This window comes from Danio rerio, chromosome 3 (assembly GCF_052040795.2).
Source record: "Danio rerio strain M-AB ecotype USA chromosome 3, GRCz13ab, whole genome shotgun sequence".
In the NCBI taxonomy this organism is placed as follows: Eukaryota; Metazoa; Chordata; class Actinopteri; order Cypriniformes; family Danionidae; genus Danio; species Danio rerio.
In genome coordinates, this window is record NC_141023.1 from 66,579,527 (window position 1) to 66,605,000 (window position 25,474).

General features: G+C 38.8%; 1 protein-coding gene and 1 long non-coding RNA gene across 7 annotated transcripts in view; both read right to left on the minus strand.

Moving 5' to 3' along the window:
* The window catches only part of LOC147846139 (uncharacterized), a 281,389-nt gene that overhangs the window by 75,414 nt on the left and 180,501 nt on the right, over positions 1 to 25,474 (minus strand). The gene's annotated exons all lie outside the window — the stretch shown is intronic.
* Positions 426 to 24,513, minus strand: cacng4b (calcium voltage-gated channel auxiliary subunit gamma 4b). Of its 6 annotated transcripts, none has more exons than XR_015480110.1 (6): positions 24,090 to 24,513; positions 7,923 to 8,006; positions 7,703 to 7,843; positions 2,237 to 4,385; positions 2,087 to 2,183; positions 1,447 to 1,781 (listed from the first exon to the last, which is right to left on the minus strand). XR_015480110.1 is itself a non-coding variant. In NM_001328103.1 (5 exon segments), coding segments are annotated over 4 exon segments (969 nt in total). In that variant the 5' UTR covers positions 24,313 to 24,499; the 3' UTR covers positions 2,108 to 2,947; positions 3,141 to 3,864.

The window sequence follows — 25,474 nt, forward strand, 5'->3', positions numbered from 1 at the left end:
CATCAGCGTCTCCAGATGACCGGACACAAAACTTCTCTTTCATTTCCTGATGTCTGACATTTCTCAAAACTCCTGTTATCAGCCGAACTCAAACAATGTCTGATCCCCTAAAGGTGTCCCGTTCAGACAAAATCGCTCATTCACCTGCAGGAGGGTCTATATTTAACCCACATTCAGACGAAAAATAAACACACTTAAGTAGAGGTGAAACCTCTGGATGGATGACATTACTCTTGGACAGATTGACAATGGAAATCAACGGCACCGCAGAGTTTTGGTCTCGTTTCTAGTGCAAATATGGAATAATTCCTAAACCAAGAAGCAATTTTTTAGACAAACAAAAAGACAGTCTTGCTTTTAGAAATAAAACGAAGTGAGGTTGTCCTTAACCAGAATAATCCGCCAATGAGGTAAGCCAAATAATCTTGTTTGAAAAGCATTTATTTTGCATTGCCGATTTGTAGATTATATTTGGTTGTTTTGAGGAAAAACTTCATGAGTTAAAATGATATGATGTGATACTGATATCATAAACACTTCATAGATAGACCATATAAATCAGGATAATCTGGACAGTAACAACAAGCGCCCCCTCCACAAGGGCCGCCACGTGCCCAGTGACAATCCGATAGTGAAGAGGAGAGTAATATTTTACTGAATATATTTTTTGCTTGACTGGAAGATGCTTCTTGATTTAGAAACAAGACAAAAACTCTCAAGTAAGAAAAGCGTTTTTGTAGTGTGCTGACCTTTGTTGAGTGGCGATCAGTGGCAGTGAGGAATTCAAAGTGAGGTATAAAACTTGAGGCTTCTTGAATACTGCTGTACATCCCTGCTGAAAAGACCATTGTCATACCTTATCGTCCCTTATATATATGTCATAATGGACACTCATTTCGAATCCCTCTCATGAGTTTCTGAATCGATTCTCGAAAGTTCAATCAAAGTGTTTCTGCAGACTGTTTTTATCAAGAGAATAAATATAAGAAAAATTGAATTAATACATGTTTACCATTAGAGGTTGGTTATATTCAGACACTGCTGTGTTTAAACCCTTTATAAAAGTGATTTTTACGTGCATAACAGCTCCCCTTTAGGATGGCAGGTGGAAAATAGTAACTTTAATGAGTCTCTAAAGATTCCCCGGCCTAACAGATGCACACAACTTGTACGCAGTCATAATGTTATTTAATATTGAACTGCAGGTGTCGCTTTGTGGCATGGCAGGACTTTAAGAGTCCTGAATCATAGCTAGGTGTTGGATGGTGCCGCTGGTGTCCGTAAACTCCTAAAAAACAACTTATGTCAGTACCGATAGCCTAGGGCAGTGCGACATATTGTGCAATTGTGCTTCAGGTGACCTGAGTTCGAGTCCCAGCTCATGGACTTTTTCCAATCGTATCCCCCCCTCTCTGTTTTATCCTAATAAAGGCAAAAAGCACCAAAAATCTTTCATCCATGGTACGACCCCTTTAGTTTGCAGTTTTGGAATTTCAAAAGAGCTTGATCAAACAACTCTTTCGGAAAAGTTCACGCTGGCTGGTAAACTCCGTCAAACTACCATTGGTCTGTAACAGATAACGGTGGAGGCTTCCTTGAGGTGTAAATCTTCTCCAGTTAATTTTCTCTCTTCAGTTTGAGCCCAGGCATCTAAATAAATAAATAAATACTGAAAATAAAATTATGCTATACCAGGGGTTTACAGGATTGCTCCTGGAGGGCAACTGTCCTGCAGAGTTTAGCTTATCCCTGCTGAAAAATCCAGCTTAAACCAGCCTAGGCTGGTTGGCTGGTTTTAGCTGGTTGACCAGCCTGGTTTTTGAGGGGTTCAGGCCATTTCCAGGCTAATTTCCAGCTATTTCCAGTCTGGTCTTAGCTGGTCAGGCTGGAAAATGACCAGCTAAATCCAGCTAAGACCAGCCTGATTTAAGCTGGTCAGTCTGGTTTTAGCTGGTCATCTCCCAGCCTGACCAGCTAAGACCAGGCTGGAAATGGCTGGAAACCAGCATAGAAATGGCCAAAACCCCACTAAAACCAGCCTGGTCGACCAGCTAAAACCAGCCAACCAGCCTAGGCTGGTTTAAGCTGTTTTTTTTCAGTAGGGATACCTTAATTAAACACACAACAACCATCTTATCAAGGCCCTCAGACTTACATAAACCTCAAGGCAAGTGTTAGAGAAGCTAGTTGAAGGTAATATTTGCAGGGCAGTGTCTCCTCAAGCAGGATTGGCCACTCGATTTTAGAAATTAAAGTAAAATTTTACTGGCCATAAATCGTATGTATGCAAGGGGTTAATTCTTGACATTTATGTAAATTCCAAACATGAACATTATCTCATATCTAATTTGCATATATTTAAATTTTTCTCTATGGGCAACAATAGCAAAACTCATTGCAGTAAATATTTGGGATCTTTTTCCTTTGTGTGGTTGAAGGGGGGAACCTGAATCTCGGGTCACAGGCAGGTCTATTGTAGAGCTCTCACACACACACCCATGCACACACTCATTCACCCCTATGGTCAATTTGGCATCATCAATCCACTTGTGTCACTTGTTTCTGGATAGTGGGAGGTGCAGAGAACACAAAGGGAACCCACGCACACACAGGGAAAACATGCTCGAACTAAGGACCTTCTTGCTATGAGGCAGCACTGCTTCCCACTGAGTCATCGTGCTGCCCATGAGTCATCAGTGCATGTGAAGCCTTCATAATCCTGCACTGTATTTGGATTCTTTTGAAAAATGCATCTGAAACATTTTTCCCTTTTGACCGATCACCATGTTTCACCCACTGGTCTGGCATGACTCATTCTCTATCCACAACGTCACGGCTTACATTTCCAATCATAAATATGTTGCACATCAAAAGTAAAATGGGTTGTAGGTGTAATTCTGTGCTCACTGTGACCAGTAAGACTTCCTTGGACAAGTTTTGCTGATGAGGTTGTCCAGCGGATAGAAAGGAAGCACCAGACCAGTTATGAAAATCCAATCTCGTCTCTCTATCCACAATGTCAAGGCCAGGCTTACATTTTCAATCATAAATATGTTGCACGACACAAGCAAACCGGGTTCTACATGTATTTTGTGTTAACTTTAACTAGTAAGACTTCCTTGGACAAGTTTTGCTAATGAAGTCGTCCAGCAGATAGAAAAGAAGCACCTGACCAGCTATGACAATCCAATCTTGTCTTTTCAGCAGGGTGTTTATATACAATAAGTAGTCGTAACATCCTAAACTAGAATGCACCAGTGATTATTTAGTGATACTTCTAGTCGTACAACAACAAAAATAATAGAGATTTGAGATTTGCACTGTGTTGCAAAGTGGCTCCAGATCAAGTCTGAGCAGTTGGCACTGCCAAGATGATAGGCACACTGAATAGGGATAGACAACTGTGGCTACAAACATATGATACAAACAAACAAGGGTGTTCAGTATTCAACTCCGGTCTGCGCTGAACACACAACGACGGGAAGGCTTCAGCTGTGAGCCTGCATTAGCACCATCTCAAAGTGTGAGAGTCATTATCATATTGGTATACACCGAGAATATGCCACTGTATTGACCAAGGGAATGGATTGGCTTACTTAAAACTCTCAATATCCATCCGTTTTACATTTGCGTGTCTTGCCCTTTGATAAGAGATGTGCGCTTCTGAGAGATCGTGTGGAGAAACACAAGAGTAGTTGTTGAAAGTGGAGATTAAATCTTTCCTTCTGAACACAGTGGCTCTCTTTCACCAATGAGAGACGTCATTGATCATCAATGGGTATCCCCTTCGTTGGCATCTGCCACTTATCCCCAATGGCTATCCAATTAATATGGCCTTTATCTCTTCCGTTCCTTTGAGTACCCTCATACAGGTGTTGTCCTCCTGTTGGCACCATCATTAAGGTCTTTAGGAAAGCAGTTGTGCACTTGGAGGAATCCAGAATCATGATCTGGACTGTAAGAACTATCCGTGCCTGATTTGAGAGGGTCTCTCGTCAGTGTGTACATGTTGATCTCTCCTACAGGCACCGAGCTAATCATTTTCATGCCCACAGGCGACGCCTCGCGGGATGCTTCCGTGGAGCGCGAACTGGACCGCGAGTGCCGTCGACGATAGCGAAAGCTGGGCATGCGGGAGTATGGCGAAGAGGAGGAGGTGGACTTGATGAACTCACGTCGTGCTTTAAACCTCACTTCTTTATTCTTCTCGATGTAGATGTTGACTGCCAGAACGGCCACCGCCTCGGCCACAATGAAAGAGAGCGCTCCAAAGTAGAACGACCAACCATAGTTATACTGATTCTTCTTGTCCTCGTCTCTTTTGTCGCTGGGGTCACCGGCATTGCTGGAGATGTAGACAATTATACCGATGATGTTGCTCAAACCTGCCAGACACAAAACAAGCAAATGTCTTTATAAGTAACATAAGTTTTATTTAATTTGTCATTTGATATAACAAGGTACATATAAATGTGGATTAAGTGAAGTTTCATTGTAGATCACGTGCTTATGATTGCTTGCAGCCGGCTCCGCATTATTCAATTAATGATTCACCAATCAGACGATTCCTAAACCACTATAATTACCATAAGTTCCATATGACAGCCATCTTCATTTTGAAGAATCCCCACTTCCACCCTTACTCCTCCTCCTTCCCTAGATGGGTGGCACAGTGGCCCAGTGGTTAGCACTGTTGCCTCACAGCAAGAACGTCACTGGTTCTAGTCCTTACCAAGCCAGTCGACGATTCTGTGCAAAGTTTACTCGTTCTTCCCATGCTCACGTGGGTTTCCCATGGGTTCCCCGGTTTCCTCCCACCATCCAAAATCATGCAACTTGACTAATCCAAATCAGCACCATAGACATGCCCCTAGTCAGTAGTTCTCTCTTAAGAGTGATCATTGTTCATTAGCTACTACAGCAGGGGAGCTCTCGAGATCTACCTGAGCTCAAACTCCCCTCTCGCCTTGCAAACGGGAGAGAGCCCTGGGTTCGAGGATCTTATGAGCTCAGGGCTCTCTTCCAAACAAGCTTTAATAATCAATCATAAGCTAAGTGTAAACTCTTGAAAAATAACAAATAAAACTACCAAGAATAGTACATGCGACTGCCAGAAATGTCAACCAGACCTGCGTAGCGCATAATGTGAAAAATGTGTGTGTGGGGGGGTTATGCCAGGTAAGGTAGTACTTATGATCGCACAAAGTGAAGAGCGGGGGAGGGTGGTCCATATGGTGGCGAGAAGGTGAGTGACTTATTTGAAGGCTGAGGTGAGTTATGATCGCGTGCACGGAAGACCGGGGGGTGTAGGTGGTGTCAGGGTTACCACGCGGGGCCCCCTATCACACGGGGCCCCCATCCCATCACTCTGAGGCAATGTGCAAAACTTCAAGTATCAGTGTGCCCCTCAAAACCAAGGTAATGAGGTTTATTTGCTTAATTCTGTTTCACTCACCATCTTTAAACCTCATTTACACCCGGGTCACGGCACCAAATATTATGGTCCCATCACTCTGAGTGATAATGAACAAGCACCAGCCAGCATGAGAGACAATCTGCAAAACTTCTAGTATCAGTGTGCCCCTCAAAACCAAGGGAATGAGGTTTATTTGCTTAATTCTGTTTCACTCACCGTCTTTAAACCTCATTGACACCCGGGTCACGGCACCAAATATTATGGTCCCATCACTCTGAGTGATAATGAATAAGCACCAGCCAGCATGAGTGGCAATGTGCAAAACTTCTAGTATCAGTGTGCCCCTCAAAACCAAGGGAATGAGGTTTATTTGCTTAATTCTGTTTCACTCACTCTATTTTAGTCTCACTCCCATCCGGGTCACGGCACCAAATATACTATTTCCATCACTCTGAATGTTTCTGAACAAGCACCAGCCAGCATGAGAGACAATCTGCAAAACGTCTAGTGTAAGTGTGCCCCTCAAAACCAAGGGAATGGAGTTTACTTGCTTAATTCTGTTTCACTCACTATCTTTAAACCTCATTGACACCCGGGTCACGACACCAAATATTATGGTCCCATCACTCTGAGTGATAATGAACAAGCACCAGCCAGCATGAGTGGCAATGTGCAAAACTTCTAGTATAGGTGTGCCCCTCAAAACCAAGGGAATGAGGTTTATTTGCTTAATTCTGTTTCACTCACTCTATTTTAGTCTCACTCCCATCCGGGTCACGGCACCAAATATACTATTTCCATCACTCTGAATGTTTCTGAACAAGCACCAGCCAGCATGAGAGACAATCTGCAAAACGTCAAGTGTAAGTGTGCCCCTCAAAACCAAGGGAATGGGGTTTACTTGCTTAATTCTGTTTCACTCACCATCTTTAAACCTAATTAACATCCGGGTCACGGCACCAATTATAATATTTCCATCACTCTGAGTGGTACTGAACAAGCACCAGTCAGCATTAAAGGCTATGTTCAAAACATCTAGTATCACTGTGCCTCTCCAAACTAAGACAATAAGCTTTACTTGCTTGGTTGCACTCACCCTCTTTAAACCTCACTCCCATCCAGTCACCAGTGTAACTGTTCCTGTTTGTACCATGACAAGTGTGATTCAAACCATCATCAGTGAAAATGCCAGCAAGCATGCCTTAATGCCTGGGGAGTGAGGTGTTCCTCCATAACTCTTCTAGCTAGCTTCCAAAACATTAACATGGCTTCATTAGCCACTTCCCTGTAGGAAAATATACCATATGCTGCACATTTCTAATGGGATGATTGGGAATGGGTAGCTTTTTCTAAGTATTATAACCTCCTTTGTTTATTGTGTGGATTTTGACCTTTCTAATATGACAGACATGCTGATGTGTTGTTGTAATTGGCAACAGCTGGTGTTACAGCATCTAGGGAGTGAGTGACGTGCTGCTTTTACTCAAGTATTTTCCACAATCAGAGAGCCCATAGAGAGTGGGCCCTTTTAGCACAAGCCATATCAGCCCACTAAATTCACTTGCGTAACAGCTAACGAAAATTGGGCAGCCTTCGCCCCCTCAGTTCCAGTGTACCTGCCAGTAACATCATGGATGAGTTCGACTATCAGAGCAGGGATTAATATATTCCTGATATATTCAGCGAACAAACTGTAGGGTCTGAAGTGGGTGGAAAATGCTTCTCTTACTTTGAGTTTTTGTCTTCTTTCTAGTCCAAATATCTAAAAAAAAAAATCCTAAATCAAGGAATAATATGTCAAAATTAAGTGAGTTGTTCCTTTAAACAAGCTAAATAATACAACAGTGGGGCATAGACTAGAAAAAGGACAAAACTCTTAATTAAGAAAAACATTTCTGGGGTGTCCAAACTCGGTCCTGGAGAGTTTAGCTCCAACCCAAATCAAACACACTTGAACCAGCTAATTAAGGTCTTACTAGATATACTAGAACAGGGATCACCAAACTTGTTCTTGGAGGGTCGGTGTCCTGCAGATGTTAGCTCCAACCCTAATCAAACACACCTGAACAAGTCTTACTAGGTATACTTGAAACACCCAGACAGGTGTGTTAAGGCAAGTTGGAGCTAAACCCTGCAGGGCACCGGACCTCCAGGAACGAGATTGGTGACCCCTGTACTAGAAACTTTCTGGCAGGAGTGTTGAAGCTGGACACCGACCCTCCAGGACCGAGTTAGGACATCCCTGCTGTATAAGCATGTTAGCAGGTGTTCATTTGCGAGGTTTACCTGCTGCCACAAACAGAATCCCAGCGCTGAGCAATATGTTGTTTCTCTTGTTGTATATGCGTCCTATTCCAACACACAACCCGCCCAGCAACAGCAGGATGGTACTGAGGAGGGGGAACACGCTGGAGGCCCGCACAATACCTGTTCAGACACAAACACTGCTTTAACATTGAGATGTAGACATTAACACTGTAGTATGTCTAGAAAGGCAGTCACTCACGTAAGAGATACTCCGAGCTGTCTGTGTCATAATCATTATCATCCGGGAAATGATTGATTCGGTAGCAGCTTCCTTTGTTGAGACCTACAGAAATATGATTAGAGGTTTGAGTGAGGATTTGGAAATGTATGCAAATCACAAAGCGTAAGATCAGATGCAATTTAAAAAAAACACCCTGCGTATGATGACTATTTGTTCTGTTTTGAAGCAGTAGGTGCATGTAAAAAAACTGACACATAGAATTGTTTAGAAACAGATTTAAAGTTAAAGTCGACATGAAACAGAAGGTAAGATTGTCCTTTTTCCACTATACACTGGAAAACATCCTGGGAAAAAAAGCAGGGCGGTGCTCCATTTCATCCTTTGGGAATTAATTTGATTGTTGGAAAATGGGTGTTGCTAACAAAATGAAAGAAGATTGACAAATAGACTAAGTCATGTCCTAAAGGACTGAAAACCCCACCCTAAATTACTGAAAACGATGCACTAAATTGCTCTTGGCCCTAAATTACTGAAGGCCCTGCCCTAAATTAATGAAAATTATGCCCTAAATTACTCTGGGCCCTAAATTACTGATAACTATGCCCTCAATTACGAATGGCCCCACCCAAAATTACTGATGGCTGTGCCCTAATGGAATGATAGCCCTGCCCTAAACTACTTATATCCCTGCCGTAAATTACTAATATGCCAGCCCTAAATGACTGATAGCCATGCCCTAAAGACCTGATGGCCCCGCCATACATGACTAAAGCCCTGCCTTAAAGGACTGATAGCCCCACCCTAAATAAATGATGGCCCTGCCCTAAATGACTGATACCCTCGCCCTAAATTACTTATGCCGCTGACTAAAATGACTGATAGCCCCAACATAAATGACTGATTGTCCCGCCCCCTAAATGACTGATGGCTCCACCCTAAATGACTGACAGCCCTGCCCTAAAGGATAGATAGCCCTGCCCTGTTGAACTATTGCCCCGGCCTAAATGACTGATGGCTCCGCCCTAAATGACTGATAGCCCTGCCCTAAAGGACAGATAGCCCTGCCCTAAAGGACAGATAGCCCTGCCCTGTTGAACTAACTCCGCGGCCTAAATAACTAATAGCCCTGCCTTAAAACACTAATAGCCCTGCCCTAAAAGACTGATAGCCCCACCTTAAAGGACTGATAGCCCCGCCCCCTAAACGACTGATGGCCATGTCCTAAATTATAGATAGATAGAGCGGCCCTAAATTATTGATAGCCACACTTTAAATGACTGATAGCCCCACACCCTAAAGGACTGATGGCCCCGCCGTTAATTATTGATTGACCTGCCCTAAATGACTGGTAACCCCTGTCTAAAAGTCTGATAGCCCCACTTTAAATTACTGATGGCCCTGCTCTAAATTACTGATATCCCTGCTCTAAGTGATTGATAGCCCTGCCCTAAAAGAATAATAGCCCCGCCCTATTGAACTTATGCACTGCCCTAAATAACTGATCGCCCCGCCTAAAGAACTCATAGCCCTGCCTTAAATTACTGATGGCCCTGCCCTAAATGACTGATAACCCTACTCTAAGTGATTGATAGCCCTGCCCTAAAGGAATAATAGCCCCGCCCTATTGAACTTATGCCCTGCCCTAAATAACTGATAGCCCCGCCTTAAAGAACTGATAGCCCTGCCTTAAATTACTGATGGCCCTGCCCTAAATGACTGACAACCCAGCTCTAAAGGACTGATAGACCCGCCCCCTAAATGACTGATAGCCCTGCCTTAAATAACTGATAGTCACACCCTAAATGACTATAGCCCCGCCCTGTTAAACTAATGCCCCGCCCTAAATTACTGATAGCCTTGCCCTAAAAGGCTGATAGTCCCACCGTGAATTACTGATAGCCCTGACTTAAATAACTGATAGTCACGCTCTAAATGACTATAGCCCCGCCCTGTTAAACTAATGCCCCGCCCTAAATTACTGATAGACTTGGCCTAAATGACTATTAAACAAGCACTATTATATACATAGAAAAATGAGAAGAGTAAACGTTATTTAACAAAGCCCTTTACCAGGGCTTACAGCAATTTCAGGAAAACTACCAGCAAATAAGTTTCTGTGCAATGTGTAAACAAAGGACAAGACTGGTAGATTTTCGAGACCATTGGCTATTTATAATTTTTTTAGCTGGCTTGAGATCCTGCCTTTTCTATTCTTTTGCATTGGAATATGGAGCACACTGGGGAAAAAAACGATTTACTGGATTTACTAAGTATTTTTAAGGTAAGTGGTTAATAAACTAATTAAATTTAGTATTGTTTAACCTAATTTGTTTAAATTCAGTCTTATAAATTGCCCTTTTTCATTTAAAATTAAAATCAGACAGATTTTAACTACAGGACTTCTTTTACGGGAGCATAACGATAACAAAATCATTTCCAAAAATTGATAGCACAGATTAATTATATGGCATGATGACCTAAAGCCAAATGTGTTCAACAGGTCTTAACATACATCATAACGTGTCCCACAGCAAATGTCTCTGCCAGTCTCCAGGTGGAGTTTACTCCCTGTGACACCGCTTTTGTGTGGCCCAGCTTGCCATTAATTGGGTCTAGTGTTAAAAAAGGAGCAATTTAATTAGCATTAAATAGGTCTGAGAAAGTGGGCCATGTGGTTTCTAGTCTAGTCACTGTAAAAGAGGAAGAAAATAGAACCTTTACAAACAATTTTCTAAATTTCAATAGTAAAACATTATTGTCACAGATCGTTATAGAAATAAACTCTTTTTTTTTTATAAAAACTAATTAATAATCTTATTTTTTTGAAAGAAATGTGATCAATTATATATATATATATATATATATATATATATATATATATATATATATATATATATAAATAAATATATATATATACATATATATATATATATTTATTTATTTATACAACAGGTTCTTGAATCTGATTGGCTGATAGCCGTTTGATATTCTGCATTAACAGCACTCCTACAGCCTCTTCACTCTTGTGTATTCCTCCGCCCACATGGACAGACAGCAGATCAATAAGGTTACCTCCCGGGACACCAACAACAGGCGCTACGTCAAAATTACGCCCCTGCAAGAGCAAGCTCCTGATCGGTTAACATTGCGCAAATGTCCTCTGTAGTTTAGATTTTCCAACTTGAGCAATTCCTTCAACTGGCGCCACTTCATTTGCGCAAATCGCATCATTCACACTTTCAGATTTAAAGGGCGAGCGTTGCACCAGACCCCCGTAAGTGGTTTCGTTTAAAAGTGTAGGATCTATATTTTATGCACACATGCATCACTTTGGTGTTTATTCTACTGTACAATAGTTATTCACACTTAAATACACAGTATTTTGGATACCCGAGCTGGGTATTGAACATTGGTTCATTTTCATATTTTTTCGTATGACACATGTACAAGTTATAGCTCAAATGAAAGCTCTTGCCGGTGCTCATACGGCTCTAGCGTTCTTTTTACTGAATTATATTCACATATCAAATAGTTGCCAAATGAATCGTGGTGTTTCCATGGCGCAGAAGTGAAAACAATACATTTATGATCAATAAGCAGCCCCAGATAGCACAGACAGCTGTCATCTCTTACCTTATGCTGTGTGCTTCAGGGCCATTCTCCTCTGTTTTTGAGGTGATGTGCATAAGTAATCCTTTTATATGTCTGACGTGCTCCAAAGACAGTGAATTATGTTTGATCAAACAAAAGAATAGTGAAATATGAACACAATGATCGCTCCCTGTGGCTTGTACAGCACCTCTCATCAGTTGGAATACAATAACTTTTGCATAGATTATGGTGGAGACATTTTTCTTTTTTCCTATGATTACAGACATGTGCAGGGACTACTAAAATTAATTACAGCACGCTCGACCACACACAACCTAAAAGGTACACTTTCACATTTGAGTTTATAAAAAATATATATATAAAAAGCGTCTCTTTTTAGGTGTTTATTATAACACAGACAACATATACAGATATGTAAACACTTTCAATAGTGTTAAAATTTTTTTTGCATTTACACCTCTGCATGTGGATTTGGGAAGCGTTTAAATTTGGGTAGGCAAAATCCAGGCGGAAATCCCAAAATAACAGCAGAGTTTAGCTGTAAAGTGAGTTTTTCATTAAAACAAGTAAAATGGGTTAAGCAGAATAATCTTCTGTAAAAATAAAAAATAAGATTATTTATTATAAAATAAAAAATAAATTAAAATAAAAAATAAGATTATTTATTGTAAAATAAAAAAATAATTAAAATAAATAAATTAAAAATATTATTTATTATAAAATAAAAAATAAAATAAATAAAATAAAAAATAAGATTATTTATTATAAAATAAAAAATAAATTAAAATAAATAAAATAAAAAATAAGATTATTTATTGTAAAATAAAAAATAAATTAAAATAATTAAAATTAAAAATAAGATTATTTATTATAAAAAAATTAATTAAAATGAATAAAATAAAAAATAAGATTATTTATCATAAAATAAAAAACTTATTAAAATAAATAAAATAAAAAATAAGATTATTTATTATAAAATAAAAAATTTATTAAAATAAATAAAATTAAAAATAAGATTATTTATTATAAAATAAAAAATAAATTAAAATAAATAAAATAAAAAATAAGATTATTCATTATAAAATAAAAAATAAATTAAAATAAATAAAATAAAAAATAAGATTATTCATTATAAAATAAAAAATAAATTAAAATAAATAAAATAAAAAATAAGATTATTTATTATAAAAAAATTAATTAAAATAAAAAATAATAAAAAATAATATTATTTATTATAAAATAAAAATAAATTAAAATGAATAAAATAAAAAATAATATAATTTATTATAAAATAAAAAATTTATTAAAATAAATAAAATAAAAATAAGATTATTTATTATAAAATAAAAAAATTATTAAAATAAATAAAATTAAAAATAAGATTATTTATTATAAAATAAAAAATAAATTAAAATAAAAAATAAGATTATTTATTATAAAATAAAAAAATAAATTAAAATAAATAAAATAAAAAATAAGATTATTCATTATAAAATAAAAAATAAATAAAAAATAAATAAAATAAAAAATAATACTATTTTTTATAAAAAAATTAATTAAAATTAAAAAAATAAAAAATAATATTATTTATTATAAAATAAAAATAAATTAAAATAAATAAAATAAAAAATAAGATTATTCATTATAAAATAAAAAATAAATAAAAAATAAATAAAATAAAAAATAATACTATTTTTTATAAAAAAATTAATTAAAATTAAAAAAATAAAAAATAATATTATTTATTATAAAATAAAAATAAATTAAAATAAGTAAAATAAAAAATAAGATTATCTTACTCACCCAGTGGCAGATTATTTAGCATGTTTTAAAGAAAAACTCACTTAATTTGGACTTTATTTCTGAAAACAAGACATTATTTTGCACTCATCCAGAAAAGGCTTCTTGATTCAAGAGTGTTTAGATCTTTAGACTAAAAACTCTAAGAGTGTATGTATAGATCTGTGGAGCTGTGGATTTCCAGCGGGTGTTTATTGGCACAGTGACTGTAGCGCATCCACACTGATAAAGCCAGAATCAGACATCGGTCCCGCCTGAGCGCTGAGCATGTCTTCTCCATGGAAACCTCAGTCTGATCCCGCTGCTGATTTACATAAAGTCTCCCAGGATGCCTTTGACATCTTCATTGTGCTTTAATACAGCAGACGGGACTTTTCTCACCCAATGCTCAGCGCGCTGCAAATAATGCTTCCTTCCTGAGAGATTCTGTCTCGTTTCTAGTCTGAATATCATTCATTCATTTTCTTGTCGGTCCCTTTATTAATCCGGGGTCGCCACAGCGGAATGAACCGCCAACTTATTCAGCAAGTTTTTACGCAGCGGATACCCTTCCAGCCGCAACCCATCTCTGAGAAAGTCTGAATATCTGAAGATTCTTAAATCAAGAAGCATTTTCTAGACGAGCACAAAATATTGTCTTGTTTTAGAAATAATGAGTCAAAATAAAGTTTTAGAACTTGCTGTAACCAACCGTGTTGGGCTTTGATCCTAAATGTGGTGTTTTGGTGGCTGTCGCTTTAAATGTAAATGAGACTGTGCTCTTTTCAGAAGAGGGCGGAGCTATGAATGTCAGTGTGTCAGCATAGTGGCAGATTCAAAGACAGACTGATGTCTTATGCTAATGAGATAGAGATGAGCACTAGTGGGCGGGGCTTTCCCCCTCTGATGACATCATACAAAGGGAGAATGTCAATCAGAGTGTTTCTGCAGACTGCTTTGATCAAGTCTGATTATAAACAATAGAATTAATTCATGTTGACCATTAGAGGCTGGAGATATCCACACACTGCTGACACACAACTGGGTTAAACCCCTTATAGAAGTGATTTCTGCTTAATAGCTGCTCTTTAAGAGTTTGTAGATATTTGGACTTGAAACAGCACAGTGTGCGCGTTTGTGTGTGTGTATGTGTGTGTGTGTGTGCGTGTGTGTGTGTGTGTGTTTATGTGTGTTTGTGCTGAAGGTGAAGCTGGTTATGAGTGTGTTATTGAGTGTGGATGGAGGCGGAAGTCAAAGCTGCTGGTTAATTAGAGACTCGCTGGCCTTTCAGACGCTGCATTTAATTACAGATCTGTGGAGATCGCTAGAAAACTGACGACTCTTCCCTTCCAGAAACACACACACACACACATCTATCTATCTATCTATCTATCTATCTATCTGTCTGTCTGTCTGTCTGTCTGTCTGTCTGTCTGTCTGTCTGTCTGTCTGTCTGTCTATCTATCTATCTATCTATCTATCTATCTATCTATCTATCTGTCGGTCTATCTATCTATCTATCTATCTATCTATCTATCTATCTATCTATCTATCTATCTATCTATCTATCTATCTATCTATCTATCTGTCTGTCTGTCTGTCTGTCTGTCTGTCTGTCTGTCTGTCTGTCTGTCTGTCTGTCTGTCTGTCTGTCTGTCTGTCTGTCTATCTATCTATCTATCTATCTATCTATCTATCTATCTGTCGGTCTATCTATCTATCTATCTATCTATCTATCTATCTATCTATCTATCTATCTATCTATCTATCTATCTATCTATCTATCTATCTATCTATCTATCTATCTATCTATCTATCTGTCGGTCTATCTATCTATCTATCTATCTATCTATCTATCTATCTATCTATCTATCTATCTATCTATCTATCTATCTATCTATCTATCTATCTATCTATCTATCTATCTGTCGGTCTATCTATCTATCTATCTATCTATCTATCTATCTATCTGTCTGTCTGTCTGTCTGTCTGTCTGTCTGTCTGTCTGTCTGTCTGTCTGTCTGTCTGTCTGTCTGTCTGTCTGTCTGTCTGTCCGTCCGTCCGTCCGTCCGTCCGTCCGTCCGTCCGTCCGTCCGTCCGTCCGTCCGTCCGTCCGTCCGTCCGTCCGTCCGTCCGTCCGTCCATCTATCTATCTATCTATCTATCTATCTATCTATCTATCTATCTATCTATCACTCTGTCTGTCTGTCTGTCTGTCTGTCTGTCTGTCTCTGTCTGTCTGTCTGTCTGTCTGTCTGTCTGTCTCTGTCTGTCTCTGTCTGTCTGTCTGCTTCTATATGGACAATCTCTTCTTTATGGACAATCATAAGAAGCAACAGACTCATCTATTTTTAAACGCTGGCCACGTTACCATAGCGATTTCAGACATATTGTTTCCAGGCAACAGGCTGCGATGCGATGAAGACATGAATGAAGTGGAGTTTATGAGGACAGTCTGATCGTCAGTCTGGCCATTCAAGAAGCACACAACATCTTCACAACTGATGCGAGAGACACAATCACCGAACACACAATAGCTTTAATAACTCACGTCTAATAACTGATTTATTTTATCTTTGTCATGATGACAGCACATATTAGACTAGATATTTACTAGTATTCAGCTTAAAGGCCTAACCAGGTTAATTAGGGTAAAGTGAGGGTAATTAGGCAAGTCATTGTATAACAGTGGTTTGTTCTGGAGACAATCCAAAACTAATATTGCTGAAGGGGGCAATAATATTAACCTTAAAATGGCCTTAAAACTATTAAAAACTGCTTTTAATCTAGCCGAAATAAAACAAATAAGACTTTCTCCAGAAGAAAAAAATGTTAGAGGAAATACTGCAGACGAAAATCTGCTGACAAACATTTAAAAAGAATAAATATTGCTCAGGAGGGTGAATGGTTTTGCCCTCAACTCTATATATTTACAATCTTTATTTTGCTAGCACACATTGTTATACTTAAGGTCAACCTTTGTTTCCAAAAGAGTCACTTTGGCTCTTCAACCACCAAATAAAATGCATATTTGACTTGTTAAATAAATATAACACAGATTGGTAAATGCACGGGGACTTTCTGTAAACTGTCATGCTATTACAAACCAAGCGGCAACATCCCGCACTGCCTCATGAAGCTAATATGGAACTAAGGGCCTACTCACACACTCAAAAAAATCAACTAGGCATGTATTGGATTTACAAAATAAACATTTGTCAGATTGAAAAGAACAAATCAAGTTTACGTATGTTAAATGATTAATTCATGTTATTTGAAACTGAATCAAGAAATAATCAAATGAATTTGATCAGAACATGTTGATTCAATTAGACTGAGACGCTTCAAATCGACAACTCTCACTCTGGAGAGTCACTTCGCGCATATCAGTAGGTGGCGGTAGTGCGTTCGGATGTCACCATACGAAAACAACAAGAAGAAGTATCACCGCGTGTTTTCGGCTCAAATGTGAATGTTTTCATGTGATACAACAGCAAGCTTTTTGCTAATTCATATTTGTTAAATATTTAATACTAAAATATTGTCACGCAATGTTACTATTTGTTGGTTTGTTTTTATTAGACCAAGGTTTGCCTTACATATTCCCAATAAGATTAGTGTCCTAAAGCATAGTTTGGGAATTGGTTTTCCCAAGAGCTTGAATGTTATGCATGTTATGTACATGTTTTCTGTCCTTTTTGTGTTGAATTACTTAATTTTAAATCTTGCTTCATAGTATCGTCATTTAAAAAATTTAATTTAAACAACAATGTTGAACAGGAAATTTACTAGCGGATTTAACAAGACATAATTTCGACATAAAATCGAGTAAATTAGAATCATTTTAATTAGAATAACACAATACAAACATTTTGAGTCAATTAGTTGCAAAGAAGTGAGACTGACATACTGAAACCATGTTTCATCTACAAATGTGCTTTGTGTTCATACAACATGTTCAAAGCAGTTCAGGTTTACTTGATTGGATTAGATGCATAAAGGGTGCCACGATCAAATCATGTTCATTCAACAATTTTTTTTTGAGTGCACTATGCCAACCCTGCCCAGGCCCGTTTCTCGGATCGTTTGAGAAGTGTGAGTGCCAGCCCTGGCCTGGTTGGAGGAGGTGGGCCTGAGGTGTTCACTTGGACTTTCAGTTTCAAGCTTTGGCGCATTTTGCACTCACACTACAAACGTACCACGCCACCACGCCAAAGCCCGACACTGAAAGCGAGACGTGACTTTTAAGGGGCTGTTTCATATGGATTTATTAATCATTCTTACTGTTTAGTGAACGCAAACTGCCGTAGCTTATTACATACGCAAACCCCTCACTGCACGACAGCTGCACCACAGCAAACCTCCTAATTCCTGCAGCACGAGGGCTTCATGATTGTTTATGAGCGGCAAAAGTGGCGGATCTGTTCGGTAAAATAACTGACTGTGTGTCACCACATCCCTAAGGACTAGGGTTGTAACGGTATGAATTTTTTACGGTATGATAATCGTCTAAAACAATACCACGGTTTGACGGTTTCGCGGTTTACGGTATGTTACAAAAGTTACAAAATAATAGAACAGTGAAGCAAATTTGACTTTTTCCAAATAATATATTTTTAGTTACTATAAACAACACCACTTACAATGAACAAATAAAAATAAGAAAATAAGAAATAATGTGTCAAATTCCAAATAAAGTCCAAATAAACATGGTGCAAATCCTCAGTAAAAAATAGATATAAATATTTGCTATACTATAAATAGTTACATAACAAAACTAGATTCAATATGGAACATCCTTAGGTTTTATGTGCCAGCATGGATATGGTTGTCTATGGATATGGATTTGGAAATGGTTGTCTGCAATGCAGACAAACAGCTGCATCTTCATTTGTGTCTTTTGAAAACAGCAAGAGCAGCAGTTCGTCTTTGCTGTGTCACTGTTTTGTCATGTTTCTGTGCTGCTGTGCATGCAAAAGTACTTAGTATGAGAATTATTTCATGCAAAACTTTTTTTTTTTTGCGTTTTATTTAGCCGCGCATAAATGTATGCCTTTCTCTCATTCCGTGTTGTTCAAAAAGCTTGTTGGTCCACAAACAAAATGTGATATAGCGAGTTTGAACCAATCTGGGCATGGAGGAGGGACAATGCATCAATATATCATGTCTGGTTTGTCCGGAGACACAGTGACGAGCGTTTCTTTGTCAAATCAGCGTTGTCACATTTTGATGACGTAACCGCACTGATTCCGGAGCCTCTGAAAGTCCGCGAATGTTATGTGATACAGCACTGGAAAGCTGAGATTCTCTTCTTTATGCCAATCTTTGAATTGTATGAATCGGATCAGCGGATCAAAAGTTATTAAACATTTAAGAGCAATACTTATTTTTAGCCGCGGGCAGCTCTCTCGGTCTTTAAGGGTTAAAACCGTTGATATGCAATTGTTCATGGTATGATAATCGTGCACGTTCAAATCGTGGTAAACCGTCATACCGGTATATTGTTACAACCCTACTAAGGACTGTTTGGCGAAATATTTGACTGCATGTCACTGCATATCAAACCGACTGACACGATATAACTAGAGAAATCTGCACTGTGCTGCTGAGTGAGGGAGCGCTTCTCACTGAACAGCGCAGCATTGATGACGTAAGCGTGCCGAGGCCCGATTGTGGTGTGAGTGCGGGCCGTCGGGGGAGACGGGAGGGGGGACAAGCGTGCTTTGGCCCGGTTCGAGGCAACTGTACCTAGTGTGAGTACGGCCTAACAAACTGCAATTCATCTAAATTCCACTAGTCCTGGCTCCAAAATAGAGCAGATTTCTATTGAGCCCACTGTTAAAATGGCCGACTTCACAGCAGAAATAAGTTCTTTACAGCCTGGTATAAAAGACGGCTTTGGTGTATATAGCTCATATTTCCCTTCATGACAACTGTGAGGGGGTGTATTTTCTTATAAGTCATTCGTTTTGATAATATTAAGTCTGCCTAATTAAGGGCGTGGGCGTTTGAGCGACAGCTAGGTCTCGCTGGTCGCAGTCACGTCACCTCAGCTGATTCCGGCTGATTAGCTGCTGAACTCGGCTTATACATCGCATTTTTCTTTTGTTTTATGTGCCAGTGTGCAGTCATGTGACAAAACCCACATCTCTCATTGGCCAGATGTTATTGAACGTATTTCCTAAACTGCTTATCGATTGGTTAGAATTCACATGCTTGAAAATGCCAATGAACTCCCGCAAGTGAACAAACCGGGAGAGACTACATTATGACTATGGTGCTACGACTGCGCTGGCTGATTGTATCCCTGCTCTTAGTATACTATATAGTTTGTATACTTCACTTTAGACAAACTATACATTTCGAGAATGAAGCGCGGAGGTGGCTAAAAAACAATGTTTGCAAATTAGCATCGCACGTCACTTCAGGAGGAGGCGTGAAGTGGATAGCGTGTGTCTTTGGACTGTGCAGTCGGAGGAAACCCACACCAACACGGGGAGAACATGCAAACTCCACACAGAAACGCCAACTAACCCAGCCGAGGCTCGAACCAGTGACCTTCTTGCTGTGAGGCGAAAGCACTACCTACTGCGCCACCACACCGCCTATAGGTGAATTGGGTATGCTAAAAACAAATTGACCGTAGTGTGTGTGTGTGTGTGTGTGTGAATGAGTGTGTATGGATGTTTCCCAGTGATGGGTTGCAGCTGGAAGGGTATATGCTATGTAAAACATATGCTGGATAAGTTGGCGGTTCATTCCTTTGTGGCGACCCCAGATTAATAAAGGGACTAAGCCGACAAGAAAATGAATGAATGAATATTTTAATCACAGCAAGAAGGTCGCTGGTTCGAGCCTCGGCTTAGCTGGCGTTTCTGTGTGGAGTTTGCATGTTCTCCCTGCATTCGTGTGGGTTTCCTCCGGGTGCTCCGGGGCTTCCCCCACAGTCCAAAGACAGGTACAGGGGAATTGGGTAGGCTAAATTGTCCGTAGTGTGTGAATGTGTGTGTGGATGTTTCCCCGAAGATGGGTTGCGGCTGGAAGGGCATAAAAACTTGCTGGATAAGTTGGCGGTTCATTCCGCTGTGGCGACCCCGGATAAATAAAGGCACTAAGCCGACAAGAAAATGAATGAATGAATATAGCGCATGTGTTTGGACTGTGGGGGAAACCGGAGCACCTAGAGGAAACCCACACCAACATGGGGAGAACATGCAAACTCCACACACAAATGCCAACTGGCCCAGCTGGGACTCAAACCAGCAACCTTCTTGCTCTGAGGCCACAGTGCTAACCACTGAGCAACTGTGCCACCCCAAAAAAAATATTAATAATAAATTATTGGCCATCTGTATCTGTAGAAAATATTAATTAATATATATTTTTAAATTATATCAATTAATCTGTATGAATGTGGAAGTTGCGTCAGACTTTTATTCAAGTAGGATGTACAAAAATTACTTCTAGCTGATGAAATGTGCACATTTTTAAAGTGTGACAGTAGTTACAATTAGCTAACAACTGTGCCAAAGTTTCCCAAAAAGTCAAGTTTCCCAAAATTCTCATCATTAAAACCACAAAAATACACTTTATTGATGTAAAATGTCAAAAGTAAACAGCGTCGTCAAATGCTGAAGTAATTTTTTTTAGTTGGTCCGAAAATTCAATTGTGACGACATAAAGAGCAAAAGCCTCCTACTTGGCAAAAGGCGGCACGAGTGAAGTGTTTTCCCTCTTCTTTCCCTCATTCTCATTTTTAAAACCACAAAAACACATTTTATCCATGTAAAATATTAAAACTAAGCAGCATCGTCAAATGCTGAAGTCATTTTTCTAAGTTGATTCAACTGTGACGACGAAATGACGTCACGCTGACAGAGCAAGCTGAAGTATATCTGAGCTATATAAGCTACTACGTAGGGCTCTAGAGTCTCACTCCTTCACTGATGAGAGTGTTTATTAATATCGGAGTCATTGAAACTGCCAATAAACTGCTCAGTATTTCTGCATTTCCTATTCATTTCAAATTAGCGATCATTTCTGACTAAACAACAACACATCTGTCGCTATTTAGCTTTTCTTTTTTAATCAAGTGCTCATTTTCAGTGATAGTATAGTCACATAAAGCTAACAATTGGCCGAAAAGTCACCAAGTTTCCCTATCAATTCTCATTTTAACACATTTCATAGCTCTAAAAATAACATTAACTAGATGGAAGCGTCAAACGCGCGCACTTCTGAAGCGTCCTACTTAACAAAAGGCGGCACAATAAAGCAAGTTTCCCTCTTTTTCCCTCATTCTCATTTTTTAAACCAGAAAAACAAATTTTATCCATGTAAAATGTAAAAACGAAACAGCATCGTCAAATGCTGAAGTAAGTAGGTGCGTTCGACTTCATGCAGCGCTGCGCAGATCGATCGAAATCTGTCTTAAAGCGGTGCATTCTGGTTAGAAATCTTGTCCGGATTGATGCTACGCCGACGCCACGTGACTGTCACATGTGGCATCAAAGTACCGCGACAGCGCTCCGAGATCAGACGCCAAACTCAGACCATGCAGCTTCTGAAGAGCGACTGCAGGAGCTTTGATGACGACACCGATATTACACGATTGGCCGAGTTCACCACATGACAACAAACACGTGTATTTCGGGTTTATAATTGGACAAATTCCGATTCAAAAGTTTCAAAACAAACAATTCACTTTTCACACCCTCTCTATCCTGTACACATCTTGCTTATTAAAAGACTACAAATATTTTACTGCAGTATCATCTTTTGTTAAATAATCTGGTTATAAAGGTTAGCTTGTTTGCACAGGTTTATTTTTTAACTTTTTTATACAGACTATTTACTGCATTCATATCCATGAACGATTTAAATGATATATTTAGTGTATATTTTAGTGAATAACCTAAATATGAACTCAAATAAGTCTTACAGACTTGAAATAAGAAAATCATCATCATTGATCCTGCCCCCCTAAAGCTCTCTTAACAAATTAAAGTAAAGAACTATTTTATTAAATAATTATAAAATGGCATTATTATTATAATATAAATATATATTTTATTTTCTATCTAGCAGTTTAAAGGCTACCTGCTCTTTCTGGGAAACTTCTACATAGCTCACTTATTTTACCTTTTGTTCTTTTCAACACAATCTTTTTGGATTAAAATGCTTTTTTGCAAATTCATTCATCATCCAAAATAATGTCATTTATTAAGACCTAATCAAAACACCTTGTTTTGCTTTTTACATGGGAATTTTTTATATCTATAAATGTACATATATGTAAACCCTTTTTTAGCAGATTCAAACAAGAAGTATTAGCCTAAAGATTGATGTTTAACTCCTAGAATTTATGCTTATTGCTTTGTATTTAATAGACCTGTTCGTTTTTATGTTTATGTTAACCTCTCATTTCCTCTTATTTCTCTCATGCATTTGTTATATATTTTATTCATAATTCTCTCTTATTGTTTAAAAAGGAACTACAGTTTGTAGAGACTGTATTCTGTTTTATTTGTAAATGTTTTGTTGTTATAAATAAAAATAACAAAAAAATATGATGACGCCATGTGATCGGTCATCATGACTGCAGCAACTTTGAGTCCCGAAGTGTCCAGCTGTCCGTCTTGACGGCTCCGTTTTCAACTCCGCCCCGCCTGCGCTCGGCTAATCTCGTTGATCACCGGCTGCAGCTGAGCTTCATGTCGAACGCACCTATTTTTTTAAGTTGATTCAACGATTCAATTGTGACGACGAAATGACGTCACGCTGACGGAAGTATACTGAGCTGTATAGGCTACTACTTAGTGCCTTAGAGTCTCCTTCCCTGATGAGTGTGTTTATTAATATCTGAATAATTGAAACTCCCAATAAACTGCTCAGTATTTCCTGTTTATTTCAAATTAGCGATCAATTCCTACCAAACAACAACACATCTGTCGCTAATTAGCTTTTTTTAATTAAGTGCACATTTCTTAGTGGCTGACAAGTCATCAAGTTCCACATTAATTCTAATTTTTAACACATTTCAACACTGAAAATTACATAACTAGACAGAAGCGTCAAACGCGCGCACTTCTGAGTGCACTCGAACGCACGTAAAGAACAAAAGCCTCCTACTTGACAAAATGAAGTAAGTTTCCCTCTTTTTTTTTACCTCATTCTCATCTTTAAAACCCACAAAAACACATTTTATCGATGTAAAATGTCAAAACTAAGCAGCATCGTCAAATGCTGAAGTAATTTATAAAAGTTGACACGATTCAAATGTGACGACGTAATGACGTCACGCTGACGGAGCGGGCTGAAGTGAGCTGTATAGGCTACTAAGGGCTTTAGAGTCTCACTCGTTTACTAATGAGAGAGTGTCTATTAAAATCTAAATAATTGAAACTGCCATTAACTGCTCAGTATTTACTGTTTATTTAAATGTATCGATCATTTCTGACTAAACAACAACACAGCTGTCGCTATTTTGCTTTTCTTTTTACTCTATGCTTTCAGCTTTTGATGAAACAAGTGCACAATCACATTTTCAGTGAGGGAGTAGTCACATAAAGCTAACAAGTGGCCGAATAGTAACCAAGTTCTCCTATTAATTCACATTTTTAACACATTTCGTTGCTCTAAAAAGACACAAAATAGACGGAAGCGTCAAACGCGCGCACTTCTGACGCGCGTAAAGAACAAAAGCCTCCTACTTGACAAAAGGCGGCACAAAGCAAAGAAGTTTTCCCTCATTTTTAAACAACTCTAAGGAATTATATGGAGCTCATATTGTACCCTCGATACAGCAGATCCTCCAGAGCCCGGAGTGCGTGAGATCCCCGCGGACTTTCTTGGGCTGCGTCTGCGTCTCGTCCGCGCTCGCGTTGGTCGCGTTACAGATGTACGCGCGTGAATACAGCCAGTAATCGGTCCCGATCGCGATGCTCATCAGACTGAAAGCCACAAAAGCTCCAACGGTGGCCAGCAACATCTGGATCCCTCGCTCACACCACGCCATGTCCACTCATAACAATCATAATCACAATGAAAACATCACCCGGAGCGCCGATAATCCACGCGTCATGATGCGTTCAGGAAACTTGAGCGCGTCTCCTCCACATGTTGCTGTTTATATAGCGAGCGGTTTTTTTGCGTTCGCTTTTTCACGCTCTTCTGGGAGTTTTGCACACCAATGCTTACAGTCAAATCTCTCTTTTGCAAAGTAAAACGCCTTTGAGTTGGGGTTGCGATGTTCAAACCACACCTTCAGCCACAGGAGCCAATGAGAAACACACATGGGCTGAGGAATAAGAGGAGGATGATGCAGATCTTCATCTTCTTCATGATGATGATGATGGGGGTTTCGTGCTTGAATTGCGATGCAGTCTATTTACACATATTGTTGACTATTTTTAAAACAGTTTAAGTTAGATATTAGTAATTATTCCTAAACATAATAATTAATTTCTAATAACTGGTTTCTCTTTGCCATGATGACAGCACATAATATTAGACTAGATATTCTTCAAGACACTGGTATTCAGCTTAAAGTGACATGTAAAGGCTTCACTAGGGTAATTAAGGTAAAGTTAGGGTAATTAGGCAAGTCATAACAGTGGTTTGTTCTGGAGACAATCCAACACTAATATTGGTGAAGGGGGCGAATAATATTGACCTTAAAATGGCTTTAAAATAATTACAAACTGCTTTTATTCTAGCCAAAATAAAACAAATAAGACTTTCTCCAGAAGAACAAAATATAGGAAATACTGTGGAAAAACTCCTGAATCTGTTCAACATATTTTGTGAAATAATTAACAAAGAATACGGGCGAATGCACACTCACTGGCCCTTTTATTTTATTTCGACTTGTTCAGATCATTCTCTGTAAACCCTAGAGATGGTTGTGCGTGAAAATCCTAGTAGATCAGCAGTTTCTGAAATACTCAGAGCAGCCCATGTGACACCAACAACCATGCCACTTTTAAAGTCCCTTAAATCCCCATTCTTCCCCATTCTGATGCTCGCTTTGAACAGCAGCAGATCGTCTTGACCATGTCTACATGCCTAAATGCATTGAGCTGCTGCCATGCGGTGTAGACATTTGCACTAACAAGCAGTTGGACAGGTGTACCTAATAAAGTGGCCGGTGAATCTATATTTCCATGAATCATCTTTAT